This window comes from Pagrus pagrus (genome assembly GCF_965226575.1).
Source record: "Pagrus pagrus genome assembly, chromosome: 11".
Lineage (NCBI taxonomy): Eukaryota > Metazoa > Chordata > Actinopteri > Spariformes > Sparidae > Pagrus > Pagrus pagrus.
In genome coordinates this window covers 18,114,657-18,142,596 of record NC_140195.1, presented here as the reverse complement: position 1 = coordinate 18,142,596, position 27,940 = coordinate 18,114,657, and the positions used below count along the sequence as shown (strand labels likewise).

At 41.0% G+C, this 27,940-nt stretch overlaps 2 protein-coding genes across 17 annotated transcripts; one reads left to right on the top strand and one right to left on the bottom strand.

The window, feature by feature from the left end:
* Window positions 1-156: 156 nt before the first annotated feature.
* Window positions 157-8,058, bottom strand: gpr157 (G protein-coupled receptor 157). The gene is made up of 4 exons (XM_084367084.1): window positions 7,446-8,058; window positions 4,175-4,388; window positions 2,600-2,794; window positions 157-2,107 (listed from the first exon to the last, which is right to left on the bottom strand). The coding sequence occupies exons 1-4, from the start codon at window positions 7,820-7,822 to the stop codon at window positions 1,889-1,891; spliced, it is 1,005 nt and encodes a 334-aa protein (XP_084223210.1). The 5' UTR covers window positions 7,823-8,058; the 3' UTR covers window positions 157-1,888.
* On the top strand, window positions 7,426-27,377 carry LOC311265434 (glycine N-acyltransferase-like protein 2). 16 transcript variants are annotated; one of them, XR_014623588.1, is made up of 10 exons: window positions 7,632-7,721; window positions 8,111-8,197; window positions 11,004-11,233; window positions 11,765-12,015; window positions 15,669-15,931; window positions 16,494-16,645; window positions 24,626-24,733; window positions 24,810-24,944; window positions 26,676-26,797; window positions 26,927-27,377. XR_014623588.1 is itself a non-coding variant. In XM_084367085.1 (10 exons), the coding sequence occupies exons 2-5, from the start codon at window positions 8,128-8,130 to the stop codon at window positions 15,678-15,680; spliced, it is 414 nt and encodes a 137-aa protein (XP_084223211.1). In that variant the 5' UTR covers window positions 7,632-7,721; window positions 8,111-8,127; the 3' UTR covers window positions 15,681-15,931; window positions 16,494-16,645; window positions 24,626-24,733; window positions 24,810-24,944; window positions 26,676-26,797; window positions 26,927-27,377. The 16 variants fall into 16 exon arrangements, 11 of the variants coding, with proteins under 11 accessions (XP_084223217.1, XP_084223211.1, XP_084223216.1 ...); XM_084367085.1 differs by having other exon boundaries at window positions 11,078-11,233; window positions 11,765-11,940; XR_014623585.1 differs by lacking the exons at window positions 7,632-7,721; window positions 11,765-12,015 and adding an exon at window positions 7,426-7,516 and having other exon boundaries at window positions 8,108-8,197.
* Window positions 27,378-27,940: the final 563 nt, after the last annotated feature.

The following is a 27,940-nucleotide window of genomic DNA, read 5'->3' as shown; positions in this document are numbered from 1 at the left end:
AGACAATGTGACTGGTGTATATATTGAAGTGAATTGAACACGGAGATAAAACTGTGTCCATATCTTATTTTCATTTATCATATTTTAAAACGATAGCCAAGTCCAATTCTTGCATACAAACTTTTTGAATAGTCACGTTATACAGTACGCTGGAAATAATTTTATATTTTTTATATCAGAGTCACGCTGTAGAATATGTTAAACGTCCAGTGTGTAAAATTTAGTGGCATCTACAGGTGTGGCAGCAGATTGCCACCAATGAAATACCCTTTGTCTTACCCCTTCTAAAGTGGCCACAAGAATTTGGAAAAAAGGCAAGACAGTGTTTGGTTCGTCTGTTCTGGGCTACGTTAGAATCACGGCGGTGCAACACAGCGGCCTCCAGGGACGAGGACCGCTTCACTCTGTAGATATAAAAGGCTCACTCTAAGGTAACATAAACTATTCTTGTTGTTTATCAACACAATTATCAATATCATATTCCATTTCTACCGATAGCTCGCCCTAAATCCTACACAATGGACATTTAAAGTGAAAAAACAAAAAACAAAATCAATATCTTGCTTCAACGATGGCTGTAAAAGGTTAGCAGTTTCTGGGAATAAAAGAAGAAGTGGAACAGCAGCTATGGTCAGCTTGAACTCATTCCAGTTACGATGGATAACAGTGAGAGGTTTCCACTTTAGATAATAAATGTCAAAACATTCATAGACTAGAATTACCGCACCGCAGTTGTATGCCTCCGTGCACCGGTCACAAGTTGCTGCTCCTGAGCTATGGCCTTGAATAATGGCCACAACATTTTTAGCAGCACATTATGATGCCACAGTGAAGTTGACCTTTGGGATATGAAGCTAAATGACATCTGTGCCTAATTCGAAGAAATCCCTTTGATGCGTTTCTCAGATATCGGATTCAAAAGATTGGGATGCCATGAGGTCACGGTGACCTTTGACAACCAAAATCCCATCAGTTCGTTGTTCAGTCCATGTGGACATTTGTGCCAAATCTGAATCTGAATTTTGAATTTTTGTTGTTTGCATTTTGTTCTGCATCCTCCACTAAATAAAGATTTCCTTTCTTATAGCTTTAAAGCTCTAGAAATGAAATGTATTGAGCCATATTTTAAAAAAACAATGACTGAGCACACAGATCGACAACAGATTACAGTACGGGGAAGATTAAGAATACAGGAATGGAATGATTATATTGATAAAGTCTTTTTTTTCCTGCTGCAAATCCTCTATAACTGATGTGAACTTTAGCTTAACACATTAAGTCACATTAAGTCTGTTTTGTGCAATTTCTTCAAAGAAAACAGCTAACTTTTTACAGCCAATAGACTTTTATTGTCATAAGTTATCACTTCAAGCTTTCTGTGAAACTGTAACAATAACAATAAAAAGAACTTCACCTCAAGTAAAAATTCTAGAGTTGTTACAACTTAATACCTTCACACACATTTTCCCATTATTACAATACTTGAATACTCAGTAAACAAGGTAAAAACTGAATATTCATCTCACAGTGATACCTCAGAATGTAAGTAACTTTTATGTAAGTGAATCCACACAGTACACGATAAATAAAGCTGCTAATGGTCTTTCACAGAGGGCACAAGTGCTCAAAATGCCACCAAAACACATGTAAAGAGAACTAAAACTGCACTTCGGAGTTTGATGTAACACCCATCTATCAAACTACAATATTTGTGTGCAACATATTCATACAGTCAGGAAGCATCAACATCATCACCCAGAGTGCAGGCATGTTGACTTCTTCCTGTGACACATGCTCATGTGGATGCACCTGTAGAACCGCCAACCCTCGCTGCAGGCACTTCCTGTAATGAGGCTCAATGTAAAGCAGAGACCTCCAGAGTCTAGTATCATCTATCAGTCCGGACTTGACTGGTGCCGTCTTCTTCTGTGTGTGCGGAGGTGTCCTGTCCTGGCAGCAGCCTCGGAGTAGCGTCATGCGAGTACTGCACGTCCGCCCGACACTTGTTGCAGCAGCAGAGTGCGGTGCAGAGCCGCGTGCGGATAGGCTGAGTACACAGTACAAACATGATGCAGTTGGCTGCTCCCTGGGAGGTGTTGCCAATTCCCTGTAGGGTCCAAAAATAAAGTGTTTAAGGGGAGTATGGCAGCAAAAATTATCATATTGGAATAAAATGTCCTTTAATGGGTTAAAAATGTGAAAAAAAAGTATTAATATCTGACAAAGACAATATCATATTATGATTGCAGCTAATGACAGTAACAAGTGGACATTCAATATCTTTATTTACTACAATATATTTTTTAATTGACTTATACAATATTTTTTTTATGAAATATTTGATTACTATATCAAATAAACATATTTCACACACACACACACAATATGATGCATGCAGAAAGCATTTCACAATGATGGCGTGATGATTCACAGGCTTGACAGCATGCAGTCACACCATCATAAGTTAAGTTAAATACGTATACACCCACACATATCTGCTGTCACACGCCCAAAACAACTCATGCACACAGACACACACACGCAATCTAAAAGGATGAAGATGCACTGAGCAGGAGGAGTACACCACAGATAAACTCACATGTAGAGTGACCAGCAGCGGGTGCTGTCTGACCAAAGAGCCAGCTAGCAGCAGGATGAAGCGCACTGTGCTCCAAATGCGCAGGACGATGAAGATAATGGGAATGAGTGTAAGCTTCACATCAGCCATGGAGGAGAAGGAGTGTGACTGCGGCCTGTTGGCTAAGATGGGACGGTACTCGGACAGGGCAGCATGCTGCGTCAGACAGTTGTTTTGTGAAACATGAAGAAAGAATATAAATAAAGAGAATGAGATGTTTTCATCAAGGACATTTAAAATGTAGTATCAACATGACAGCTATTTGAGGCAGACATGTTTATGCAGATTAGAAAAAGAAAAATCGTCTGTTTTGCTTTTATGTTCTAGTTGTTTGGCGTTGTCCTCAAAAACTTGTAAATAGATTTGAAATCAAATTTGAAATTCATGTCCTGAAGAAAAACCTTAAATTTTTGTTGTGGATCAAGAGGCAGATGGATGACTTTTTAAGAGGAGATATTTAGCCATACTAGCAGCACAGCTCTATGGCCATGTTGTTCAGTTCACCACTTTGGTCATGACTGACATATCTCAACACTATTTGATGGACTACAATGCTTTTACAGACATTCATGGTCCTCAGAGGATGAATCTATCTAACTTCTGTGACCCCCTGACTTTAGGCTGAACAATTTATCGAAATATAATCAAAAATCGCAATACGGCCAAATGTGAATTTTAAATTACAGAAAGCTGTGTTTGATGAAGGTAAAATGTGAGACAAAACACCATTATAATGAAGTACTGGAGCGCTACAGAGATGCCCTGGCCTACAAATCTTGTTCTGCAGATGTAAGAAAACATGTTTGTTTGGTACAGATCAAGACAAATGCCACATCATTATGATTTTAATAGTTTATTGTTTGTACCATATTATGCAGACTAACCTGATGTTTATGCTGGTAACCTTTATGTAAAATATCTTTACAACTATTACATGGATTGCCATGAAATTTTGTAAACGTCTGTGCCCAGATGATGAATCCTAATGTCTATGGTGCGTTTGTTTGATAAATAAACAGACATGTGTATCATTACTATAGCTGAGGTGTGTGCTCTCTGAGAAGAGATGCAATAATAAGTTGATTAAAAGAAAGAAAAAATCAAAAGAAAATAATGAATTGCCAACTGTTTTGATAGTAGATCAATCGTTTCATTCATTTTTCAAGCAAAATGTCAAACATTTGCTGGTTCCAGCTTCTTAAACGTAAGTATTTGCAGTTTTTCTAGTTCATTTATGATCATAAATGAAGAGGGTTTTTGTTATTTGGGTTTTGGACTGTTGGTTGGATAAAAGAAGAAATCTGAAGATGTTATTTTGAGAAAATTGTGATGCGCATTTTTGACATTTTTTTTGACATTTTAGAATAAATAATAATAAATAATTGTTTGTTGCCCTATCTCTGAGTACTTTCTGGTTTGAATTGTGTTTAATGTTTATATCCTGACAGGTTATTTGACAGAAAAGGAAATCTTTTAAATACATGACTCCACTGTAAGACTATAAGAGAACTGGTAAAATCCTGGTTTGGATCTCACCGCTATGTAGATGTGTCTCTTGATCAGGATGTAGAGGACAGGAAGGGTGAGATAGGCCATGAACTCCCAGATCTTTCCGGTAAGCAACATCCACAGGACCCCGTCAGGAGCACCAATAGTGACCCAGCACCAGCCCACCGACACCTCTGATGCACCATAGCCAATCTTGCCCAGGGACACGGCTGCAACGGTGATAGCCAGTGGAACTCCCCAGCTAGAGCACAAAACAGACAGAGGATTAAACTTGACTTCCTCAAAAGTTTAACAAAACACCCTACCTTTAAACATCTCCAAAAAGTTTCTAAGTAATTGTTCGTTGGGTTCAGCATTAACGCTGCACAGACATGTGACACCATGTGATAGATTACTTTGTGCTTAAGGCCTGTTGGTGTTACATAGTTCATTGTGCAGAGTCAGTGCAGAGTCATACCAGTTGTGATGCTTGTGTTCTGTGCATCATAAAACCACAAAGTGATTTCAACACTTTGAGGGACAATGTTTGCTCTGCTTCCCCCTGAAGTAATGCCTCCTCTCTTAAAACACCAAATTAAAAGAATACTTTTAAGGCAGTATAAGCTTGATCACTGGAAATACCACAGTGCTTAAGGCCTTGTTATTTGTGTGTGTGTTATGCATACATCCCCTGATGAATGGCTCTGTTGTGCGATCTTCAATTCAATGGAGCATTTGAGAATTCACAGAAACAGAATCAGAATGACAACAACCACAGACGCTGCTGCGAGGCGCACCCAGGGGTGAAAATGTTCTTGTGTCCAAAAATAGATCAATTATACAGCGAGCACAGTGAATCAACTCCCTCCTCACATCTTCACAATCAACATGGACAGCTCATTAATGTGCAGAAGGAAAGCTGACAACAGAGGACGTATGTGCTGATTCAGAGCATTCAAAGTAGACTGGAGCTTATAATGAAACAAGTGGTTTGCTTAACCTTTTAACTTCTTTCATATAGATAGTTGTTAAACAGTGAAAGCTTGTTTTATGAGGGTTTAATCCTGACAAACCCAATCCTAAAGAGTTGTCTGGCTGTGATCTTTCACTGTTTTGGTAATTGTGGTGGCTAATAACTTTTAGTACATAAAAACATACATAATATTATTGCTTGCTCATCAGGTTTGGGTGGCAATTATGCTTAAAAATAAAGAAATATTGCTTCATTTAGGGACAAATCAAATTCTACCTACATTGTGTAGTATATCTTGTGTAATTTAAATGACCAAATCTAATAACTATGGCAATCTAATTTTGATTAAATATGATATATTCAAAGTAAAGAGGAATACATCTTGTTAATGTCAAAATGTCTGTTCCTTTGTGATGATTAAAGGGAGCTGATTTCCCCTAATTGTTATTTTAAAAGTTGTTTTATCTTAAGGCAATAGCAAACACGGGAGCAAACATGATGAAATGAAAATGGCAAAATTAATGTTATATATCCCATTTCCATTTGAGTTACGTAATTTCTCCTCATTTACTTTAGTTACATTTGACTACAGTGTCACTTTAAATTAGATATGAAAAAAGGTACAAATGAATCAGAGTTTTATTTAAGTCAACTCTTGCACCAAGTGAGAACAATTTCCATGAACCAGCAGACGAGGGCAACAATAATTCCATGTCAGTCAACCAAGTCAAAACATTCCCCCCTGTTGATGTCAGTCCATGTCTTTTTCATCTAATTTCATCACCTGCACAAAGTGAGACAAGCAGTTGCAGAGAATTTCCTAGTGTTACTCACTCAACAACATAAACAAATAAATCTGAATGTTTGCTTCCTGTAGGAAGTGTAATACAAAGAACATGTAATGGAGCAGAGAACAGCTTGACATTAACATGGGGAAGCAGCATTCAGTTTCTATGATCCACGTATCTACAGATAACCCAAGTTCTGCTCCAACTCTCCGTTCTTTTTAAACTTTCATGTTTGCCACTGCATTTTATTAAATACAGGTATTCATTTTCACTCCAGACCAGAGTGATGTTGTGTGAGACACGTGAAGTGTTGTCGTGTGTGTGCACATGTGCATTGTTACAACCAGTATCTCAGTCTTTTTTTTGTTAGTAATCTTCAGTCTTTTTGCTGAATGTATTTGTAATTCAATTTAAAAAGAAAGTTCTGTAACTTAACCGGAATACGGTTACCTTTTTTTTGTATCCAGATTACATAATCCTGTTACATGTACTCCCCAAGCCAGGCTTTTCACTTCGGTGTTGGATTACTTTGACTGAATTAAAGGGGAATGTTGGACCTTGGCAGAGGTATGCACTCTACTGAGTGCCATTCCAGTATTGCTATGTGTTGTTTTATATCCTGTTTTAATGTCTCATTGAATTGCCCTGTATTTGAAAGGTGCTGTAGGATAAACTTGCCTTGCCTAATTAAAAAACAGATTTAAACATTGCTACAAAGACATTAAAGATAATTATGTCGTTGTGAGACATAATTAAATCATAATGGGACTAGACTGTAATTTTAAAGTGATAATAAACATCCTACAGCGACAAAAAAATAAATAAAAGGTTTCTTTACCAGCACTCATTTAGATCTAATAGGCCATTTAGTTAGCAAACACAGCAGCCTCCATATAGTCGCATTACTACTTTGCCAAAGCAGATAAACAACTGGGAAGTAACTTTAAGTGTGATTATTGTGATAACATTGATGTCCCACTGAGAGATGGAGCTTAAAAAACACTATCTGGAGACCTCAGTTCAAGATCAAGTTAACCTGCCTCAAAGCAAGTTTTTGCATCAGCTGGTCTATGAACACATGTAGATGTTTAGCAGTGTCTGCATTTGACATAATAAAAACAAGTTATTTCTTTTAATTTCACTTAAACAAATGCGATAACTTGCTTTTCAGTGTGTTTATCTGAAAAGAGGCCAGCTCCTTTAAGAAGGTTACTCCACGCGCGGTGGCTCAGAACACCCCTTGGCCGTGTTGCCATGGAAACATTGTCCTTGGCGCTGCCATAGCTGCGAGGCTAACTTTATAGCCTTAAAACTTGTCTTTATTATTTTCCATGAATAAATTAGGCCAGTCTAACACATGAACTAAGCTGAAACAAGTTAGTGTACTCTTGTTTTTAATGAAGCAGGCAGCAGGGGGCTTTAATTTTTTGTTGTCTCACCGAAGCTAACTACGTAAACTTGACTTGTCTAGTTGCTAGCCCCCCAAAAAGTAACAATAGCCTATAGTTAGCATAGCAGTCACGAAGAAAACTAACTTAGACCCAACCTACGCACTTACCTGACGAGGTGGAAAAACAACACCAGGCTGTCAGCGACTCTTTGGCTGGACCTCACGATGAAAATATACAGGTAAACAGCGATGGCCATCGTCCAGAAAAAGGAGCTGGTGTTGGCGAAAGTCGATATCGCCCCCTGAACGATGCAGTCCACCGAGTTGGTGCGAAAAACTCTCCAGACTCCATAGGCGTATGAGACGGCGGAGAGCCAGTCAGACACCGAGAGGTAAACCAGGAGCTTCCTCGGAGTCGTCCTCAAGTCTGACCAAATAATGTAGGTGAGGATGATGAGCGAGGAGCCCAGAAACGACAGCGCGCACGAAAACAAAACGATCACCTGCTCAGACAAGTACACATCTGTTTGGTTTCCATTTGCCATCGTTCAGTGTGATTACATATGAACTACGGTCCCCTCATGTACAAAAGTTTCTCTGTCAAACAACATCCCTCCGACGAGAAGACTAAACTTTCTCAGTCTCTTCGTGTAGGAGGCATTTAAAACAGAGTCGAGCCTTATGACTTCACAAACTTCGTCCATTGCTCTTAAGGGAGCCAAACAAACTTTCCTTCAGTGTTTAACCCCTCCCTCCCCGCCTCTCTCTCTCTCTCTCTCTCTCTCTCTCTCTCTCTCTCTCTCTCTCGTTGCACCATCCGGAACCAAAAGCAGAAGTCAGTCAGCTGGTCATGGGCAGACTCATAGACTCAAGTCTATTTCAGTCTAATGGCCTGTGCTTGTGTGGCCTTGGTAAAGCTAGTAAGTTTATCACACAAAAACAGATGACAACTTGTATTTTTCCTGCCCATGCATGTTTTTTTTTATTAAACTGTTCTGTTGCGCCATCTGTCATTTCAGGCAAGCTTAACACAGAGAGCAGTTCCCACTACAGAATATTACATTTTTTTTAATTATTATTATTGGATTTTCACATATAAATAGGAAAAAGGTGCCCATAAAACAGTATTATAACGGTCCCATTCCTAATTAAGGCTTGGCAATGCAGTAAAAGTGGGTACCACTTTTTAACAGTTGTGGAAAGACTGTACTCAAATACGAGCACAGTTACATTACTGATATATTACTCAATTAAAAGTTAAATTACTGGTATTAAAATAATATTTAAGTAAAAGTACAAAGTATTCTTCTCAAACAAAAGTACAAGTACCCAAAAAAATGACTTTTTTACAGGAATTTGAGTGGATAGACTTATGTTGATTAAACTGTAGTTATTAGTTATTTCACTGTTAAACAATTAAATGACTTATAAACAAGTATTAAGCATTTGTAAAGGTTAAACATCAGTTGCAATGTCAAAATGTTTATAGATGATTATACAGTGTTTATTTACCATTGACAAAGTAATTGTTTTTTAACTATTAACTTAAGTTTGATGAACTATTAGTTTGCCATTTATTCATTATAGACAGCACAAAGCGAATAAAAGCGTACATAAAAGCCTCATCAGGTGAAGTAAGTCAAGCTAAGACAGTAAAAGCATCCCTTAATAGAACTAATGGTGGCTTGTATTCATTAATTAATTGCAAAATCATTTCTGAAAATAAGTGGAAGCCTGGAGCCAGTTAAGTTTATGCTCAGTGTTAATCTAAAACGGGGCATTTCCACAGTCTGTTCATGTGTGTAAATATTTTATGAAAGCACCTGTAGTTGTCCCCCAAAATATAATTTGGATTGCAACTAATGAATGTTTTCATTATTGATCAATCTTTCGATTCATTTTGGGGTTAACTGGCTTGATTACATGCGTAATAAACCCTCTTGAGAATAAAATGCCTCTCACAATTGCTAAGAAACCAAAAGTGATGTCTTAAAATTGCTGGGTTTGTCCAACTCTCTGCAAAATCCCAAAGTATTAAATTCATGGTTCAATAAAACAAACACAAAAAAGTGGTAACTGTGATTGTCAGTTTTGCTCAGTAAAAAACTTGAATGGTTAATCAAGTATAAAAAATGTTGCCAATTATTTTTTGTTAATTGTTAACTAAGCATTTCAGCACTAATTACTGTATTATGAATATTAAGGTATTCTGCATGAATGCATGAACCGGCTGAATTCTAACTGAAACATCAGATTGAAACAATGCAGATGAAGCTCATATTTCTTTTTTTAAATGCAGGTCACAGTAACACATCGCATTACCCATCCAGTATGTAAGCGTTGAATTGTAGGAAAACCTGAGTTTGTCGCCCTCAGTGAACAGGAAGAATCTCAGCGTTCTGGGGCAATGAAAGGAATTTAAAAAGGAAATTATAATGCAGATTTAATTAAAATGTGCTGCTGGTGGTCACCTTTTGCCTCAAAGTAAATTTCCTCGTTATCAAACAGTTCATTGGGCTTACGGGCCCACCATCATAAAGTAAGCATTTGTGACATTTTGAGTAATGAGTAATGCCGTGAGCAGCTGTTCATTTTTTGGTGGCCTTATAATCGTGGTTTTCCAAAGAGTTGAAGAAATGTAAAAAGATGTAAAGCCCTAAAGCAGCTTCCTTGTGTGAGAGCAGGCTTTTAATGTTTCTGCATTGCTGCAGCCCATAAAAATGCAACCCCTTTTTTTGTGTTTGCAGCAATGCAGTGGCGCGTTGTCTTTTTTGTCCTGCAGTCTGCTGCAAACACATCTGCATTATTATCAGCATCAGTTTTACAATACACAAAACTGTCCAAGTGTTAACAATTAATTGACTACTATAAAGGCAAAAGGGGTTTCTTGGCTCTTAAATCAGGAGCGCAATATACAGTCAGCTGTGTCTGCATTTGCTCAGTGAAAAACAAAATTAGTGTGCACCTGGCATCCAGGCCGTTCTGCCTCATCTGCACTCATTAGTTGTACTGTGCTCGCATGGCAACATCATTTTTTCAAGGGTCTCAAAGTGCTTTTACACAGTGCAACAACACAAGTTTTTTCCATAATAACTAAATGCGTGTGTACTCTGAAAACAAACGAGGCAAGTGAATAAATTTATGTAACTTTAATTTCCCCCGCTTTTTATTTTTACAGTAATAATTAATGACACAAAGACATTATTAGGCTGCAACTGATAAATAAGAATCAACCATGTTTAATATTAATGTGTTAGCATCCAGAAAAAAGTACTTAAAATTCATGAAGCAAAATGAAAAACAACATGCATCTACAGCTTAAAAAGAATCCCAAGTCATTGTGAGCCAGGCCATTTTTCCTGAGTGAAAGGTATTTTAGACTTAAAAAAAAAATTGGATGTAGGTTTTACAAATTGCTGCAGTGCTTAATGAATGCTGGGAGGTTGCTTTCAGTCACAAGATGGCAGCAGAGGATAATAAAAATACAACACAACGTGTAGACATTTGATTCTTTCATCCAATTGTAAATATTGTAGAGGCTGTGAAGAAAAAGGCCATGCTCTCTTAGTTGATCTATCTTCAGTTAATTGTGTATCAGGTCCACTGCTCTTGTTAATTTCTACAGTGTCAGCACACATATGTAAAGAACTTACAGTAGCAGCAGGATCCATGTTTGCTACAATGCTGATAATGCAGTTTTTCTCCCTGTGCCGGCTGTGATCCCAGGGCCTCTTATTGCGAAGAATTTCTGCGGCAGTATACTTGCTGATTGCTTCGTTCTCACTCCTCACAACAACCAGCTAAGACACTGCCAGAGAAACACCCACAGGAGCCACGTCCAACTGTCCGTCCCTCCACCTGCCGACTGGTCTTTGCCGTGGCACTTCCACCTGTGAGTCTGGCACTGCGGACGCTCACACTTTTCATGCCCAGCTTCATGGTGCAGTGGTTGGAAGGTAACGGCCTCACACTAAAACCCCTGGGGGGTGGCGTGGTCCTATGCCAATAGCCAGAAGCTCTATAAGAGAAATGGGGAAATAATGATTGAATAAGAATTGTTTTATGGATTAAGACTGATTTGGCCTGATACATTTTGATGTAAAATGAATATATATATATGGTTGGATTCACTCTCTCTTTGGAAATCTTGGATTAAGATTTAAAGAGGCACTCTCTCCTGCCCAACTCGGCTTTATATAACTGCGGTGCATTGATGCTCCACTGCCCAGAGTGACCCAAAGCTTGTACCCAAACAGATTCTTGATACTCCTCTAGCCTTTTTTGCAGCATCACTTTAAGTGCACACAACTTGGGCAAACACAAACACCCCCGAACTAAGAATAGACTTGCCATGACTCATGATTTTGCAACAAAAAGCTCAGTTTGATTTAGCTCTCATCTATTTGTGTGTGTGTGTGTATCTGGCGTGGCTATCTGTTCACATGAGCACTATATAATGCAAGTGTCTGTGTGCTTGTGTACCTAAGGGACAACAGCTAAAACCCCCTTGCTATCAGTTGCATTTGCTCGCTGCAGTGCTATTTTTGGGCCGGCTGACCATTCCATACTGCCCTCTCCCTGTGGACTCTGCTTTGCTGACAGGACAACATGGATACTAGAGAGCGATCTGCAGCAAATGAAGGAACAGGGAATTATTAAGGAGGTAGAGAGGTGTCCGGAGGGAGGTTTGGAAAAAAACACAGATGGATGAACGTCCTCTACTGGGTGTACCTTCACTGTTAGAATTCGCAGCAAGGCTATTTGTAGCTCCCCATGTCTGCTTTTAGTGTATTTTATGACGCATTTTTGGTTGTATAACTGGAAATTCCTTGCATGATTGGTGGTTGGAGCATTTTGACCTTATCTAATGTCAAAGAAAGAATTTAGATACTGTTGGTGATGCTCTGATGTAAGTTTTGACACGATAGGCCCTGCTGATACCAACACTAAATATTTATTTCCCTGCTCCTCTCTTACACAAGTGATGTCCACTGACAAACACAGGAGCACCTGGCCTCCTTTCAGTGGCCAAACGGCAGCATCTGTGTCTCTTTGTGGCAAGCCAAACGCTGCCTCCACTGAGCACATGATGACAGGAATTCCTTCCTGCACAGGGCTTGATGTAATCCCTAATACAGGATTGAGGAATGCCAGTGAAAACAACACCCTGCTTGCTAAATGAATGAACTGCCTCACTGCATCACATGGCAAACAGCAGCAGCAGGAGCAGCAAAGAGCCTCGACTCTCAAAACGTGTCAACAAATATGTTTCCGGCCTCAGGTTGGCTCCAGCTTTCCTGACAGAATTTCACCTTACTTTTTCTGTATTACTGGCCAAACAAAAAAAAGGTAGTGAATAGTACAGTATAGTAAATAGTTACTAGTGTGAGGTGTGGATTGATCTCGCATGAATTGATTTAGTAGGTGACCTAGAAAAATATTGAAATTGACTAGAAGGCAAAATTGCTTTAAAATAATGTTAAATTCACCGTAATTTAGAAATTACGGGTCCAAGAAAAATAAATAGTTATCACTCAGGCAAAGTATGCTGATGTAAGGGAGGGATATTGGAGCAAATATGATTGACAGAGATCCAGATGAAACAACACGAATACAACTGCATCTAATGATTCATTTCATTAGCGATTACTTTGACGATTATTTTCTTATTTAATAAATAAATGACCTCTCCTTAATTTCAAGGTTGCTTCTTCAAATGTCACGATTTGTCTGACCAAGGGTCTAAAACACAGTGATGAAAATTACTTAAATGACAGTGGGCTCTACAATCTGTATAGCAAACGACATCCTCTTTCCTTTGACCTTTGATTCAAGTGAGGAAAACTCTTGTGAATAAAAAAACCCATTGTAGTGAATTTGACAGAGGCTGAGAAAATAATTTAAGCTGATGAGACTTGTTTAATTTTTCAGATACCAGAAGTGATTTAAATCAGAAAAAACACTTGTTAATTAATGAAATTTTCCTTCAAAGTTCAAAGTACCATAAATTAGCTTATCTTGTTAGATGACAGACAAATTGTTAGAAAGTAAATTACTGTATGAAAAAAAAAAATTGTTATTGATGTGGCAACTTTGAAGTATAGACGTGCCTCATTACACCCATGTGTGGAAACCAAAAGCTTTGAAGTTTTCATAAAGATAAAGATATTTAAAAAACATTTATTATACATTTATTTATACATTTATTTTAATATGTTTTAAGAATTAATATTGGTCAATTTATTAAAGTACGAGAGGTGTCACATCTACAGTATGAAATATAACAAAATTGAGATGTGTTTGTTTTTCTTAGACTTGCATTCATGAAAGTACTGAGACTCAGTTCTTACACCAGCAATTCTCCCTAATAAATCTGTAGTTCATGACATGTTCCACCTACAGGCAACAAAACCTCCTCAGCAATGCAGTAGATCTCTCATCACATTACCCAAACACAAAGACACACATGAGCCGCATTTCCACCTCAGGAACTTCCCCAGGGACCATGAATTTTTTTGCATTTCCACTGCAGGGATCAGGGTTTAAATTAATATCTGGGGTTATTATTTTATCCCCCAAAAGTCCCTGCTAGGGGGGTAGTACTTTCCAGAAATACAGATCACATAAAATACAGATTTGTTGAACCCTCACTGGGAAAGTTCACTTGTAAAACAGCAATTTAAGAGTCAGAAGCAGAGGGAAAAGTGATTGAATAGTAGATAAGAATTAAACGAGATGAAGCAAGACGCTAATATAATAATTAACTAAAGAAAGTATTTAAAAAAACACATGAATATAATTGCACAGATGTGGATTGCACAGAATACAACCAGGAATTGCACAGGATAGTTGCATGGTGTAAATATAGACGATATGCTCTCTCTCTCTCTCTCTCTCTCTCTCTATATATATATATATATATATATATATATATATTCTGTATATAAGGATACATATACAGACTATAAAGCCTGATAAATCATGATAACAACATTAAAAAATGATATATAAATATATATATGTAAGTTTAATTACACAGTGTCAATATCAGTGTGTGTAAAATGCATATATATATTATATGATAAATGTGTATATAATGATGAGTATAATAATGTGTATATATAATACAGTATATCATGTTTAAAATGTATAAATGTCTTTAAATAGAATATATACCTGATATAAGTAGTGCAAAGTAACTAAACGTTGTGGGTGGGGCTTACAGCGCTGAACATCTCTGATTGGTCAAGTACATGCAGCATTTTATTACAGCCACCATTTTTAAAAATTTGCAGCCTCAAACCACTAACCCACGTTTTATTAATTGTATGTCAATGGAATGATGACGATTGCGGTGTCTTCATGCGCAAAGAAATTTGTGTAAAAATAAGCCATGACCTTTTCACACGTCAGTGGACTAATTTGCCTAATCTTTATGGGTCTTTAGGCCGAGATGGAAATGCAGACATCAGTGGGTAGAAGGAACCTTTTTAGTTCTTGAAACCAAAAGTTCTGGGTAAACAGCTATATATAATACACACCCCAACCGCAGACCCACCTACACTTTCTGGATCACACTCTCCCAGCTACCCAACATCACAAACCCTGTGCACCCGTCCCTCCACGCTCCTCTCTGCTGTGCATTTCTTGGTTGTTCCTGTGTCAGCTAACAATGCTCAAACAGTCATGCTTCTCTGCTCCAGTTCCCTTTCCACAAACCTAATCATCTTATGGCCAACAATGACACTAGTATTTACTGTACAGCCATGTTTCTGAACGTTGCTTCACATGATGGCATGCCTGATGCCGGAGCCAAGCCTCTCCTGAGGTTTATGTAGCAAAAGTATGTATATAAGTTTTGCTTTTTAGACACTTTAATTTCAATTTGGGAATTGAAAATCACTACTGGAGGCATTTTATGTCGAATATGGAATATGATTAGAAGTTTAAAAAAAAGCCTGGTCTCTACCTTTAGCTGTACATTTTTTAACTATTTTGACAGGCGTGAATTCATTTCAACAGCATTCACACATCAGTATTGCATGCGCAGTTAATAATTCAGTGGTTTTGAGTATTAACCACAGTACACGCTACCTATGGTTACCAGAAAACAGAGTTGCCCCAGTAACTATCTGCAGGCTTGACCACACAAAAGCAAAATACACAGATCATAGTACACAAGACACTAAATGATTATCTTTTTAGTCACTTGAGTGATTAATGTATTTGAGTTTTGACTGCAGAGCTAATCAGTAACATGACGCTTTTAAGTGCGACAGCGTGGACAGTCTGACAGCATGTCTTTATCTGCTTTTCTATGTACATTGTGTGTAATCTTATGACACCCTCTGACTGAAAATGACCCCTTTTTTATTCTCTGTATTTAACCAGATCATGTTGTGAGAAATGAGGAACTCTGTACTCTTCATCTGTCTGGTTTCTGCTTTTTCGGAGAGGAGACGTGGCCTGCTGGGTCTCCCGGTGGAAACCAACTTTCATTCTGGCCAGAAGAGAAAACAATAACAAAAACAGCTGTCCTTCTCTGTGAGGATCAAACTGTGGTCAGACAATGATCGCCGAGTCCCCAGGGGCTTGTGAAAGGGTCAATGGTGGTGCTCTGTCTGTGAGGAGGTTACTGTGCCACTGTGTGATTGGTAAGTGTGTGTCCGGGTGTATCACTGCATTCAATAACCTTTTGTATAGTTACCATGGCATCGGGTTAGCATCAAGACTCGGCTTGGACGCTTTCACAACACTTAGAGCTGTATACTTCAAATTAACATGTTCTCATTTATACTTCAATCAACTTACAGGCCTTATTAAGCAGATCTGAAGGCCTCATTTTAGCATCTTTTGATTTCCCCACACTAATTAGTCTTTCTGGAGTTTGAAAGTAGAGGTGCTCTCTCTGCAATAACAATTAACCAAGACGCTTGCACAAGTGCTCAGTTGTAATATTATATGTGCGAGGCTTTTATTCGCACACAGTTTTGACACTCACCACGCAGCCAGGCAGCAGTGGAGTTCTTCCATCCAGGCTTGTCTCCAGGAGTGCACTCTGGGTGTTGACATCAGCAGGAGTCTGTCCACCGGGGCTGCAGGGCTCTCCCATTGTGTGGGTCACTTCACACTGGCAAAGTGTTGACCACAAGCTTCTCTCTTCCTCTCTCTCCCTCTGTGTCTCTGTGGATGTCTCTCTCTCTCTGCTCCACTCAGGCAGCACAACAAGTCAAGGCATGTTCCAACACGCCACCAACAGCCGGACCTGGTGTATGAGCCTGCTCCTAGACCAGAGGGGGAGGAGCAGAGGATCAGAGAGAGGGGAAACCCAGGAAAAAGACCCAGCATGACTCAGCCTGCTTCAGTCGGTTAGCACACACAGCTTTTACTTTCCACACTCAACACATGAAGGGGTTATTGTGTGAACATACATTAAGATTGATTCTCTGGTGGACAGAGAGCTGATGTGAGGTGACAATGCCAACCGGCTGAAAAAGTGTAAAAAAGAAGAGCATTTTTGAATTGGTCTGACTTGTCAAATCATCTTTGTTATGTCAGGGATCATAAAGAACAGTTTGCCTGCAGGGAGTGACTTCTTTCTCCTCTTAGCCTCCCTGTCCAGCCGGTGGAAGTAGCAGCAACACCATGTTCTCATTTTTTGTCCCGGCTAAGGCTAAAACACTCCGTCTTTAACGCTGTAAGCTGAACGGATGCTAGTGAAATTGATATCTTAGCTACAGTATTGCTCTTCATTCATAGTCTTATTAGCAAGTAGTGCTGTTTTATGCTTTACACAGCAGAATGAATAGTTTATAGAAGCTGTAACTGGGCACCAGCACAGCATACTAATGAAAGCTGCTGATTCATCAAATCATGTTTCACAGTAACCCACTGTAGGTCACATCAATTACAGATGAAGCCCATCAGCATGAATTAAACTACTGGGAAAATTTTGAGGAATGTATACGCAAAAACTTGTGAAATATTAATATTTTCCCAGATCTGTGATGTTTAATCATGTCAAATCTGAATTTAAAAGCAATGTATTAATGCAGCAGAGAAAGAATCCTCTATCTGATGGATCAAAGAGCTATAAATACAAATGTACATCTATGTACAGCTTAGCTACTGACACATTAAACTGTGTCAAATGTGCAGAATCATCACCATCCACGAGTGCTAATTATGCAGAGCCGCTCTGATGCTAGCCAGGGTTTTTTTTTTTTTTTTTTTACTCGAGGAGCGGTGATGCCAGTTCATCACTGCTGTAGTGGAAGTTGATCACTAGGCAGATTCTGGGTGCAGTGGCAGGAACCAGCTCAGCAAATCTCACCTGCTACAATATGGTCTCAGTCTGGTTGCCTGAGCATCTCTTAAAGCAGCGTACTGTACATCACTGGTGCTGCTCTCCACTCCACTGCAGCCCGTCAACAGACTGATGACCTTATCAATGAGAGAGCAAAGTCACTATGATGTTACGCCCAGAAAGAACTCAAAGGGTCGTCTTTTTCCCCCCCGCTGAAAGCAACTAGAGCAACTTTGTAGAAAAGAAGAGCAGCAGAGGCGTATTCGCCTGCAGACACTTGCTTTAATTTATTAGAAGTGGTGATGCGGCACTGCACTGCACAGCAGCGCTTTGACAAAGTGCCAGCAGTAGTTTCACCAATTGAGTTGGTTTAATTTATGGCAGCATGACACTATCTGCTGTTTGCACAAGAGTGAAATGTGGACAGCCTGCACTTTAATAGCTAAAATCATTACATAAAACTGGAATTAATTCATCTTCCTACCTGGGACAGACTGCAGCTGAGGCCTCACACACCTGAGGGGGGCGGGGTGGGAGGTGGAGGGGGTGGGGGGAGAGGAACCCCTAGCCCAGCAAGTTCAAAGCTTGCTGCATTGATTACATCATCGGAACTGGAGTGCTGGAACGGGACAATGCACCATCGAGAGGAGGGGGGCAACCGGCTAATCTCACCATTGCCTCCCTGTGGAGCTCCATGAGCAGTGTGTGTGCGTGTGTACGTGTGTACGTGCGCACGTGTGTGTGTGTGTGTGTGTGTGTGTGTCTTCTGTCTCTAAACTCAGCTCAGTCCAGTCCAGGGTGAGACGGCCTGCTTTCCCTCACATTTACCACCAGTGTGTCACATGACCGAGGGGCTGTCTGTGTCTGAGAGTCTCGATGAGCAGCCCTGTGAGTGTGTGTGCAGTAACGTCTGTGTGTGTGTGCACGTGTGCTATTCGCGGCCGGCACTGCAGGAACTCAGCTGCTGCAGGACACTGCAGGATTGCTGTTCTGCTGCTGGCTCACTGGCTCTTGGTTTTTTTTTTTTTCTCTCTCTCTCCCTCGCTCTCTCTATTCACTCAGGCAAATTGCTCAAGGAGGATGGTGGGAGCATGTGCTGCATACTTTTTCAGCAGGGGAGGGGAGGGGGGAGGGTGAGTGTAGGAGAGAGGATGAGGAGGAGGAAGGGGGGGGGGGCAGAATCACAGAGGTGCAAAGCATGCCGGTGAGGCGCTGTGCTGGGCAACTGTACCTCTGAGAGAGACTACAGTAGAGAAATTGGAGACGAGGCAGGAGGAGGAGGGAAGAAGAGGAGAGAGGGTGGGAGGTGGGGGGAGGGCAGAAGTGAGGCGCAAGGAACATCAGGTGAGTGCGGCAATTTCCTTTGCTGGCAGTGCAGCACCCACCCTCAGTGAAAGTGCGAGCCATAGAACTGCAGATGTTCCAAGATGATGTCAGGCTACGGATGTAGCGCGGACCTCATGTACATTTAGCTATCGCCCTGTTCCCCCGCACTCACCCGCCTGCAGTGGGGAGAAATCCAAAGGCCAGAGAGATGCTCTGGACTTCAGCCTCACAAAGAGTCCGATGACGATGCAGGGCCGCTTTTCAAGGTCTTAGCACAGTTACCTGAGGTGAACTCAGAGCCAGGCGAGAGCCAGGCGAATTGACCTGGCTGGATCCATCATCCATACCTCCCAGACAGGTTTCACAGCACAATTTTCAAGACTGACTCACTTTTATATGAAGCTTTTCGCCCACTAACTATTTTTACATGGCCTTTGAAAGGGCTCGCAGTCGAGCGTAGACAGAGCAATATGGCATAAAAGACAAAAGTAGCAACATCGACTTTTAGAGCAAAAGAGTTGCTGAGATACTGCAGCGTTGATATTACTGGAGTGGATGTTCTCTGAGAGACCTTTTCATTTCTGTTTTTATCCAAGAGACAAATAAAACTAAAATTAAACGCATACACAACCGCCTCAGTACTTTCCCTCACAGTATGTGCTAAACTCCCCAAAAAGAATCTTAAAGAGCTGCGCTCTGCCCTGAAATCCACTTTTAGGACACCAGAAAAGTCCCAGTAGCTAGTGCACAACTTCATGACTGCAGCACAGCTCCCCTGTCCCATGCAGGCCACTGTAGCCTCGTCCTCATTTCCGCATTTCAGCACTCAGACACTGACAGCACAGGACCACTGACACAATAGATCCTTCCTACCAGTTTCCAGCATCATATTCCCAACTAACACATGCTGCTAAATATAAACCCACAACTAGCAGAAAAAAGTAGAGAGCTCAGGACTGTCTGTTCTTTCCTTAAAGCTAAGTCAGCAAAGATAAAAGTCTCCTCTACTGAAACGAAGTCTTCCATCCTGGCTAGTTTTTTTTTTGTTTTTTTTTGTCCTTGTGTCAAATGGCGAGTCAGCCGCTATCTGACACGCCGGCTGCTATTTCCAGCCTGTACCATGCGTTAAACATGGATGAGGGAGCAGCAGAGCCTGACTGCTAACTGACTGGCTGGCTGGCTGCTGCCTGGTTATTGCTGGTGCAGAGGAGGCTGACACTGATGAGACAGAAGCAGCCGGGAGCCTCCACACTGCAGGCATGCACACCGACATATCAACTCCTGTAAGGCTGATTTAGGAAGTATACCATCCGATGCAAAAGGAGAGACAGACATTAGGAGACAACATGCAAGGTAAATAAGACTAGAGAGGAAATAAAATGTATACCTACAGATGAGTCTCGGACTGCATCGCTCACGGGGCGGCGAGGAGGAAAACTTCTCTGCACTCACTCTGAGCCTCATGGTCGCTTGTGATGTGCCTTCATGGCGCGGCAAAGTTGACTGCAGCATTGCCTCCTGAACAGAATGACATTGTTTGCACTCTCTCTCTCCCTCTCCCTCTGTCTCTCCCTCACTCCTCCTCCTCCTCCTCCTCCTCCTCCTGTACGCTCTCGCTCCCCCTCCTCTTCTTTGCACGCTTGCTGGCAGCATAAACTGCACAGCTCAGCAGTGTTCCCCCACTGCCGCAGCAGATCCTGCATGAGCTCTGCGTATCTGAGTGGGATGGGACTTTTAAAGGGGAATGCAACCTCCAGGGTCAGTGTGTGTGCACATCCTCAGTCCATCCTCCTCCTCTCCTCCCCGTCCTCCTCTACACCCTCCCCCCACTCCCAAAAACACCCCTGAGAATCATCAGTGTAAAGGACTCCTCACAAGAGAGAGCCCCTCCACGCACGCATAACTCTCCATCCCCCTTTAATTCATTTTCACACTACAGCAAAAGCTGCTTTGAGATATGAGTGTGCTCAAACCTCAGTGAGGAACAGTTTGCTCCACAGAGAGGCCATCTCCTCTGGTGTGATTTAGAACTTGTCAGATTATTTCTAAAATCTAATTTCCTCAGAAAATGCCTGGAAGGATTTCTCCTGCTATGTTTTGAAAAAAAAAAAAAGATGTTGAACTATTAAAAAACGTACAAGGAGGAACAGAAAATGTGACAGTTTAAGGCTGAATTAAGAAAATCACAGACTTGGTCACCAGTTTTAAATAAAAATGATCCTTTGACACCTGGTGATATAGTAAAAGAAATGTGGTTATTTATTTTACTCTAAAGAAATTGTTTAGACCATGTACATCAACAAAACACAAGGCACACCACAGGAGAATTGCACACAGATCACCAAACATTTTGAAAAATGAGCAATAATAATGCAATCAGTAAGTGAATATCGCTGCTATCTCAAAAGTCGCTCAAAAGTTCACAATTCTCACAGGAACAAAATAACCTTCACTAAAAGTAAAATGTCCTTAATCTGCAATCCCTTATACCTGCCTTTCATTACCCACGGTGCACTGCACTACTGGTGCTATTCTGCAGTGCGCTAAAACATAGAAATATCTTTGACCAACCAAATTTGTCTTGCGCGTTGCACAACTCTGTGAGAGTGAGATCATCCATCATTTAGTCAGCCAATAAGGTTGAACTTCTCTTTCTGCAATGTCTTTACTACACAAAAATGCACTCGGCAGTTCACTCTCTCAGCTTTCTGTCTTCCTTTCTGTGATGACGTTTGCAGTGCGCTGCATGGGTTTTTGTATGGAGAATGGTGGCTCCATTATAAATTCTGTGCGTTTTAGGCATCAGCGCCTTGGCTGTTCTCTGCAGCAGTGCAGCGCTCTCTGCTTCTCACTGCAGGAGCCAGGCCTTTTTTTCCCCTTTTTTCTTCTTGCATGACTTTGTTCTGCCTGGGACCCCAGGTGAACCCTGCGATCTTTTGTCCTCTGGTGCATGCATCTCATATTAACCTTGAACCCATCAAGTCAAGGTGTATCCTCACCTGTCATAAGAACATTAGTGTTTGTGTATTACATCAAGGCTTTTCTACCTGATTAGCTTGTATCTTTGCCCTTAGGAATCCTGAACAGATTGCTGAATCAGTAAAACTCACATAATGGATCGTCTCTGATTGTTGACGATCTGCTGCATGTCCATATCAATCAGTGTCAGCTTGAATCATAGGTGTGCATCGTGCAAAAACTGTCAACCGTCAGCTGAGAGAGCGGAGCATCATCCCCTGCATGTGCGATCTGCATGCAGCGCCGCTACTGCATCAGCCTGCAGAGCCTCGCAGCATCTGTCCTCTCCTCTGTACTCTTTGACACCAGGGAAAATGCCCCCGCCAGCATATCCCTCACATAGCCCACGCCATTTTCAGTAATGGCATCCCCTGTGATGAATAAGCCATGAGGAGGGGCCCTTTTACATGTCCTATTAGATTACCTCGCTATGCTTTACCTGGATACTGTCACCTCATCGCCTCTGGCTCTCCACTCTTCTTAATATTCTCTCTTGTTAGCCCAGCCAAGGGCAGAATGTGTAAATGTGTGTTAAGGCTCATAGATCATACGAGTGCCGAGATTCAGAGTTGAGTCATCTATGCAGCTCATTGAATGTGTACACACACGACTCTCACTCATGTTTATGATTCGCATTAAGACCTTGGAAAACTGCCTGACTATTAGGGGATTTTGTTGTTGAGAGGAACTGTTTACCTAAGGAAGTGATTGTTTTTTTGCGCCCTGTATCATAGCAGGCCATCGTCAATGCCTGATTGCCTGACTTATCAGACACAAGCTGTGACGTAATGTTCATCTGAGGGGAAAAAAAGGGATATCTGTCACATATAGACATTCTTGACGCACGCAGCTATGGGAGTCGAGCTGGTGAGTTTGCATGTTTTTGTCTTTTACCATTCACAGTCCATTCCTCGGCTCCATTGATCTGTCCGGAAAAGATAATAGACATATTGATTTACAAGCTCAGCAGCTTGCTTGGTTTACTCATCAGTTCAGACAAATTCTCAATAGTCCTCAGTCGAGGAGGAGAATTGCCTTGACTGACAGCTGACTCCTGGGTCTATGAAACTTTTTGGGTGCACATGGCAGAATTTAGCTCTGAAAACCTTGACAAGATGTGAAATAAAAAAGGGCTTCAGTGAGTGTAAGTGATTAGGTGGTTTTAGGGGCTATCCTTAGGGGAAATCTGACATTGGCGATGAAAAATGGAGTCAGAGAGGAGGTAATTGAAGCTAGCTAGCAATAAATTAACTTCACAAACATCTTTTTCTCTCTGCTGTGCTCAGTCAGTCTGGCATAGAGATAGACTGAATGATGGGAGGTTGTAGTGGAAGGTGTTTCACTGCGCCAGTGCTTCTTTGTTGACCTCATTTTGTAAAGCCGAGCAGATTCCTCCCAAGGCCAAGTGGAGTGAAAAAGACACACACTGTCAACGACAAAAGAGGCCAAATGTGGTTGTGCAGAAATGTGCACACAGAAGTGCAAACTGTTTAACACTTAGACTGGTGAAATCACAACAGATATCGTTCATTTTGCCGACAAGGAAATCCTCCTCTCTGTTTTATCGAAGAAGCACTTACGACATTACTCACTGTGTTATTAAAGGCAGAGCTCGATATGTCAAACATATGAAGTGCAAAGAGTCATCGGTTTCTCCCTCAGTATGAGACAGATAGTAATAAGAGGTGTCTGATGGATTGACATTATGGTGAGTGGCTGAACTTCTGACAGCTGGCTGCTCGGTTGTGGAGAATGAGCAGCGGCTCTGTCAGTGTCAGCAGCACCCAGTTTGCTCTTTGCACATACGCATAATGCACAGATCAGCCTTAACTGAGACTGCCTTGATCAGGCCTTCACAGACCCGAACTATACATTTAAAGCATCGCGGTGTAATATTTTCTCTAAATGTTATGTTGTGTCATGTTGATGAAAGTTCTCAGTCGTCCAGGTCATGGTAATACTAAGTGCTAAATTGTAGACAACTGGACTTGTTTCAGTTTCTTGAAGTAGTTTCACCTCTCATCTAACTAACTGGAGTTGCAGGCTTTAAACCTTGTGTGGGTGCGTCCTTACAGAGTCGTTAGGGCCACTTGGGAGTCGTTGACCCAACCGGCCTTCGTTTGGGTCATTGGGGCTAGGTGAGTCCAGGTGTGAGTGGTTGCTAAGCTGTCTGGGGAGGGAACACAGGACAGCATTGTAGGTGGATGAATCTGTATTTCTGTTTTTCACGTTGAGATGCCTGCAGTTAAATATGTACATTGTAGAGCAGGTAATGTAAATATTACTTTGGACTTTGTTCCTCCTATCTGTAACATTAGAATGGAAATTCTCATTAAGCTGTATACCAATTTAAATGGCTCCTTCTCACAGCCATATTACACTGAAAAACAACCAAAATGATCATCTTGAAAACACCTGAGGACCTCACGTTGATGCAAAATATCTTTCGCAGAGAACTGCCACACTCCATCAGTGTAATGCTGCTCTTTCTTTAATGAAACATTAATATCTGTGCGATAGAAAAAGCAGAAAACAACTTTGTGTTTAATATAAAATATAAATATTGCATGATGAAATCTAATCTACTGAATATACTGGAGTCTCCGGTGTTTTTCCTGTGCCATTTTCATCTGCAGAGATGCCGGGCAGCTTGTTATTTTTGTCTTTTTTCCCCACTGCATTGTGTTCTGCGTTCCAGGTTCTTGGAGGAGTGTTGCATACCCTCCACAACAACTCGTGTCAGCTGGAGATGCGTGTTGACTCCTGGCCTACATTCACTACTGCCATTTGTTATCGTCAAAAACAGGTATAGCACACAGGGACAAAGATAACTTATAGGCTCCTCCAGAGTGGCCTGTTGATGTCTGTATCTGCCTGTGAAGCATTTCAGCAGCAGCAGCAGCAGCTTCGGGGTGATTCCTGACATATGTTCCGTCTTCAGCAAGAATCAGCAACACTGGAACGTCTGCTGCTTAATGAGAGAGTCGTAAACTGGAGGAGTGGACTCATGTTCAGAGGTAATGTGAAAAACTGAAGGCATAACATTCACTTAACTGATGTATTAGAGTGTATTAAATGTTATATTTTATGTACATATACATTTCATTTTGATTAGCACCCGTAGCAATACACAGTATTCCTATAAGTAAACTGTGATGCATGGTGCAGATACAGCCATCAAACAATACTTTATTTTACTGCTAAATGTTTTTAAGGTTAACCTCCTTCATTCACAGAAGACATGAGCTAAGAATGTCAAGGACAGGGCTGTAGATATTCTTGTTTTTTAATAGTGTTAGTCATTAAAAGACAACGCATTAGTTGTGAGTGAGTTTCTCAGTACTTTTCAACTTACCCTGCCTGTCTGTACACTGTGTCTCAAGCCCATTAGTTGCTGGTGAAGACGTAAATCTTTATAGATCGATCACAAGTAAACATTTAATTTAAAGAAAAACTGGCACAGTAATTTCCTAAAACGGCAGGGCATTGTAGTTTTTATCCAGTGTTACTCAAACATGAGAAAATTATTTTTACCTGTGGATTAATACACATTTGGTGTGCTAGTGACGCAGGGGTCACATTAAAACAAAATGCAGTGGTCATGTTCATTGTAAAGAAGGAACATGCCACTCAGTGCAACAGTGTGTCTGACTGATGTGTTTTTAATAGTTTTGGATAAGAATAGAGGTCTGTGGCAAAGAGGAATAAGAGATATCAGGCCTTGGATAGAAAGTTGTATCAAGTCATTGTTGATTTTGGTCTTTAGTGAGATTTTTTGATGAGAAACATCAGAACATCACTAGACTTATTTTTTTCCAGTTATCTGTGTTTGAGCTTGAAAATAGTACACAAAGAGGTTGTCACATCTAACAAAATTCAGACATTTTTCTCTGTGAGTTGGTCCATTAAATGCTGACAGTATTGTGTAAAAAATGGCCAAATTTCAAAGGTAGCTCCAAAACTATTTGGTGAAACTTGAATTAAAAAGTGTACGGTTGTATTTGTCTGTTTATTCACTAAATTTTGTGAGTTTATTTTCTATAGTTGTTAGACTAAGTAGTGACCTCACCGCTTTCACATCTGACGCTGCAGTGGCTATTGGTATAAAGTGGTATCAGGAGCCAGGAGAGCCAGGGCTAGCTGGTTAGCATGCTAACTTAACCACTGATGTTTCTTCACATCCTGTTAATTGTGTCAGTTAATTTTTTGATGTTTTAAACAAAAATTCTGGCCATATCTTACTCTGCTCTTTTAATGTTGTAACTTAGTGTATAATTCAGTATAGTGCAACACACTATGTAGTTTTATAACAGAGAAAATTCAATAATATATTTTTAAGCAATTACTGTCTGCACCTGTAATCAGGTGGTTCTACAACATGTCATGGTTAGGGATGCACCTGTCTGATATCCTGAAATGATATCGACGCAGTACCGACCTTATTAAGCAGATCAGGTATCGGCCATAACACAATTGATTTACTCTTTCAATGTCTCTATAAAAAATTCTAGTCACTGATATCAGTTACATTCTTTCATTGACTGTGAGCCACAGCAATCCCTGGCCTCACGTTTCCTCATATAAAAAATATTCCATTGAGTTCTATGCAGTGTGATATACAGATGTCAAATTTAGGAAGAAGAGAGCTCTGGCATTGGAAAAGGTGTTTAGAGACAAAAATCTGGATCAATGCATCCCCCAGTATGATGAAGAAGGTAACTTTTAAAAAATGTTTGTGTCTCTGAAAGGTATACCAAGCTCACATTGTCAGCTCATCAAAGAACTCGCATCCCTCAGTGGACTCTATCATAGAATATGGGGGTTATCACACCTTCATCCACCACATCCCGGAGAAAAAGAGCTGCCAAGAGTGAGTTTTAGAAATGTATTCATCATCTCAGATCAAGGTAGCTCCATTATTTTTCACAACTGAGTGAGATAATAAATCATGATATACATTTCCTTGATTCATTTGTTCACATTTTTCTCTGCGGCGCAGGAAAGTGTTGCCGCTGCCAATTTCCATTCTCAACGAGTCCCACGCTGAGCTCATGGATGCTCACTCGCCTTATGGAGGCAGCCAGGAGAGCCTCAACCACGTGAGAGCCTGCATCCGCCATCTGCCAAACCACTGTGTGAGGGATGAGACTGGCCGACCTGTGTCCTGGATGCTGTCTGATGAGCTGTGTGAGCTGAGGATGGCCTACACCCTACCAGAGTACAGACGGGCCGGTCACTTCCTGGCTCTGTCTCTGACTCTGATTGGCGGGATGAGCTCCGTGTGTCTGTCTGTCTACTGCCACGTCCACCAGCAGAACCAGGCCACTATTAACGCTGTGACCTCACTCGGCTATGCTGCCTGTCCCGGTATGGAGAACATGTCAGTGCAGTTGACAGATGCGGAGTAAGGCAAACTAATGACAATAAAGTCTGTTGGATGATTGAACCCACACTGGAAAAATAATGTTTTATTGTAAAAACAGAAAATTTAACAATTACTTTTCTTGTTCTTTGAAATCTGTTTTCCCTGCAGCACTCAGAGGATGCTGCGCTTTAGACAGTTTAGTCCATTTCTGAAAGCAAACTCCAAGTAGAACAAACTCCAAAATAACATTTTTTGTGGCCTTAGGGTGGATTTGATGAATATGCCAGCCACGCTCCTCCTTTCTATTTACGAATGTCCCTCAATATGAAACAATTCTCTGAGAACAACACAAATCTGTCTTCAGTTTGACCCTCCGGCGTGTGCCGAGCGGCTTTTCTTGAGGAAAAGAACTCTTAATCTGCAGATCACCCAAGGAGGCTCTCCTCCACCTGGGACCCTTCCCCGGAGGTGTGCTGTTTCACTGCTGATTGCCTCTCTGTGTTTTAGCAGCAATGCACCATTCAAGTCTGCAGGCAAACTTGACAAATGAGCAGCGATCTGAGCAGAGGGGATGCTCGTACTGCACCACACATCCTGTCCCATCCACATCCCCCTGTCCCGCAGTGGTGCACCTCTCCTCACTGACGC

What these genes read in the sequence shown, in the direction of transcription:
- gpr157 (XM_084367084.1), bottom strand. Translation starts at nt 7,822, where the DNA reads ATGGCAAATGGAAACCAAACAGATGTGTACTTGTCTGAGCAGGTGATC. An exon ending in AGAGACACATCTACATAGCG is followed by an intron (nt 2,795 to 4,174) that starts GTGAGATCCAAA and finishes TGTCTGACGCAG; the next exon opens with CATGCTGCCCTGTCCGAGTA. An exon ending in CGCTGCTGGTCACTCTACAT is followed by an intron (nt 2,108 to 2,599) that starts GTGAGTTTATCT and finishes TGGACCCTACAG; the next exon opens with GGAATTGGCAACACCTCCCA.
- LOC311265434 (XM_084367085.1), top strand. Translation starts at nt 8,128, where the DNA reads ATGGGCAGACTCATAGACTCAAGTCTATTTCAGTCTAATGGCCTGTGC. An exon ending in GTGTGGCCTTGGTAAAGCTA is followed by an intron (nt 8,198 to 11,077) that starts GTAAGTTTATCA and finishes CACAACAACCAG; the next exon opens with CTAAGACACTGCCAGAGAAA. An exon ending in CATGGTGCAGTGGTTGGAAG is followed by an intron (nt 11,234 to 11,764) that starts GTAACGGCCTCA and finishes TGTGTACCTAAG; the next exon opens with GGACAACAGCTAAAACCCCC.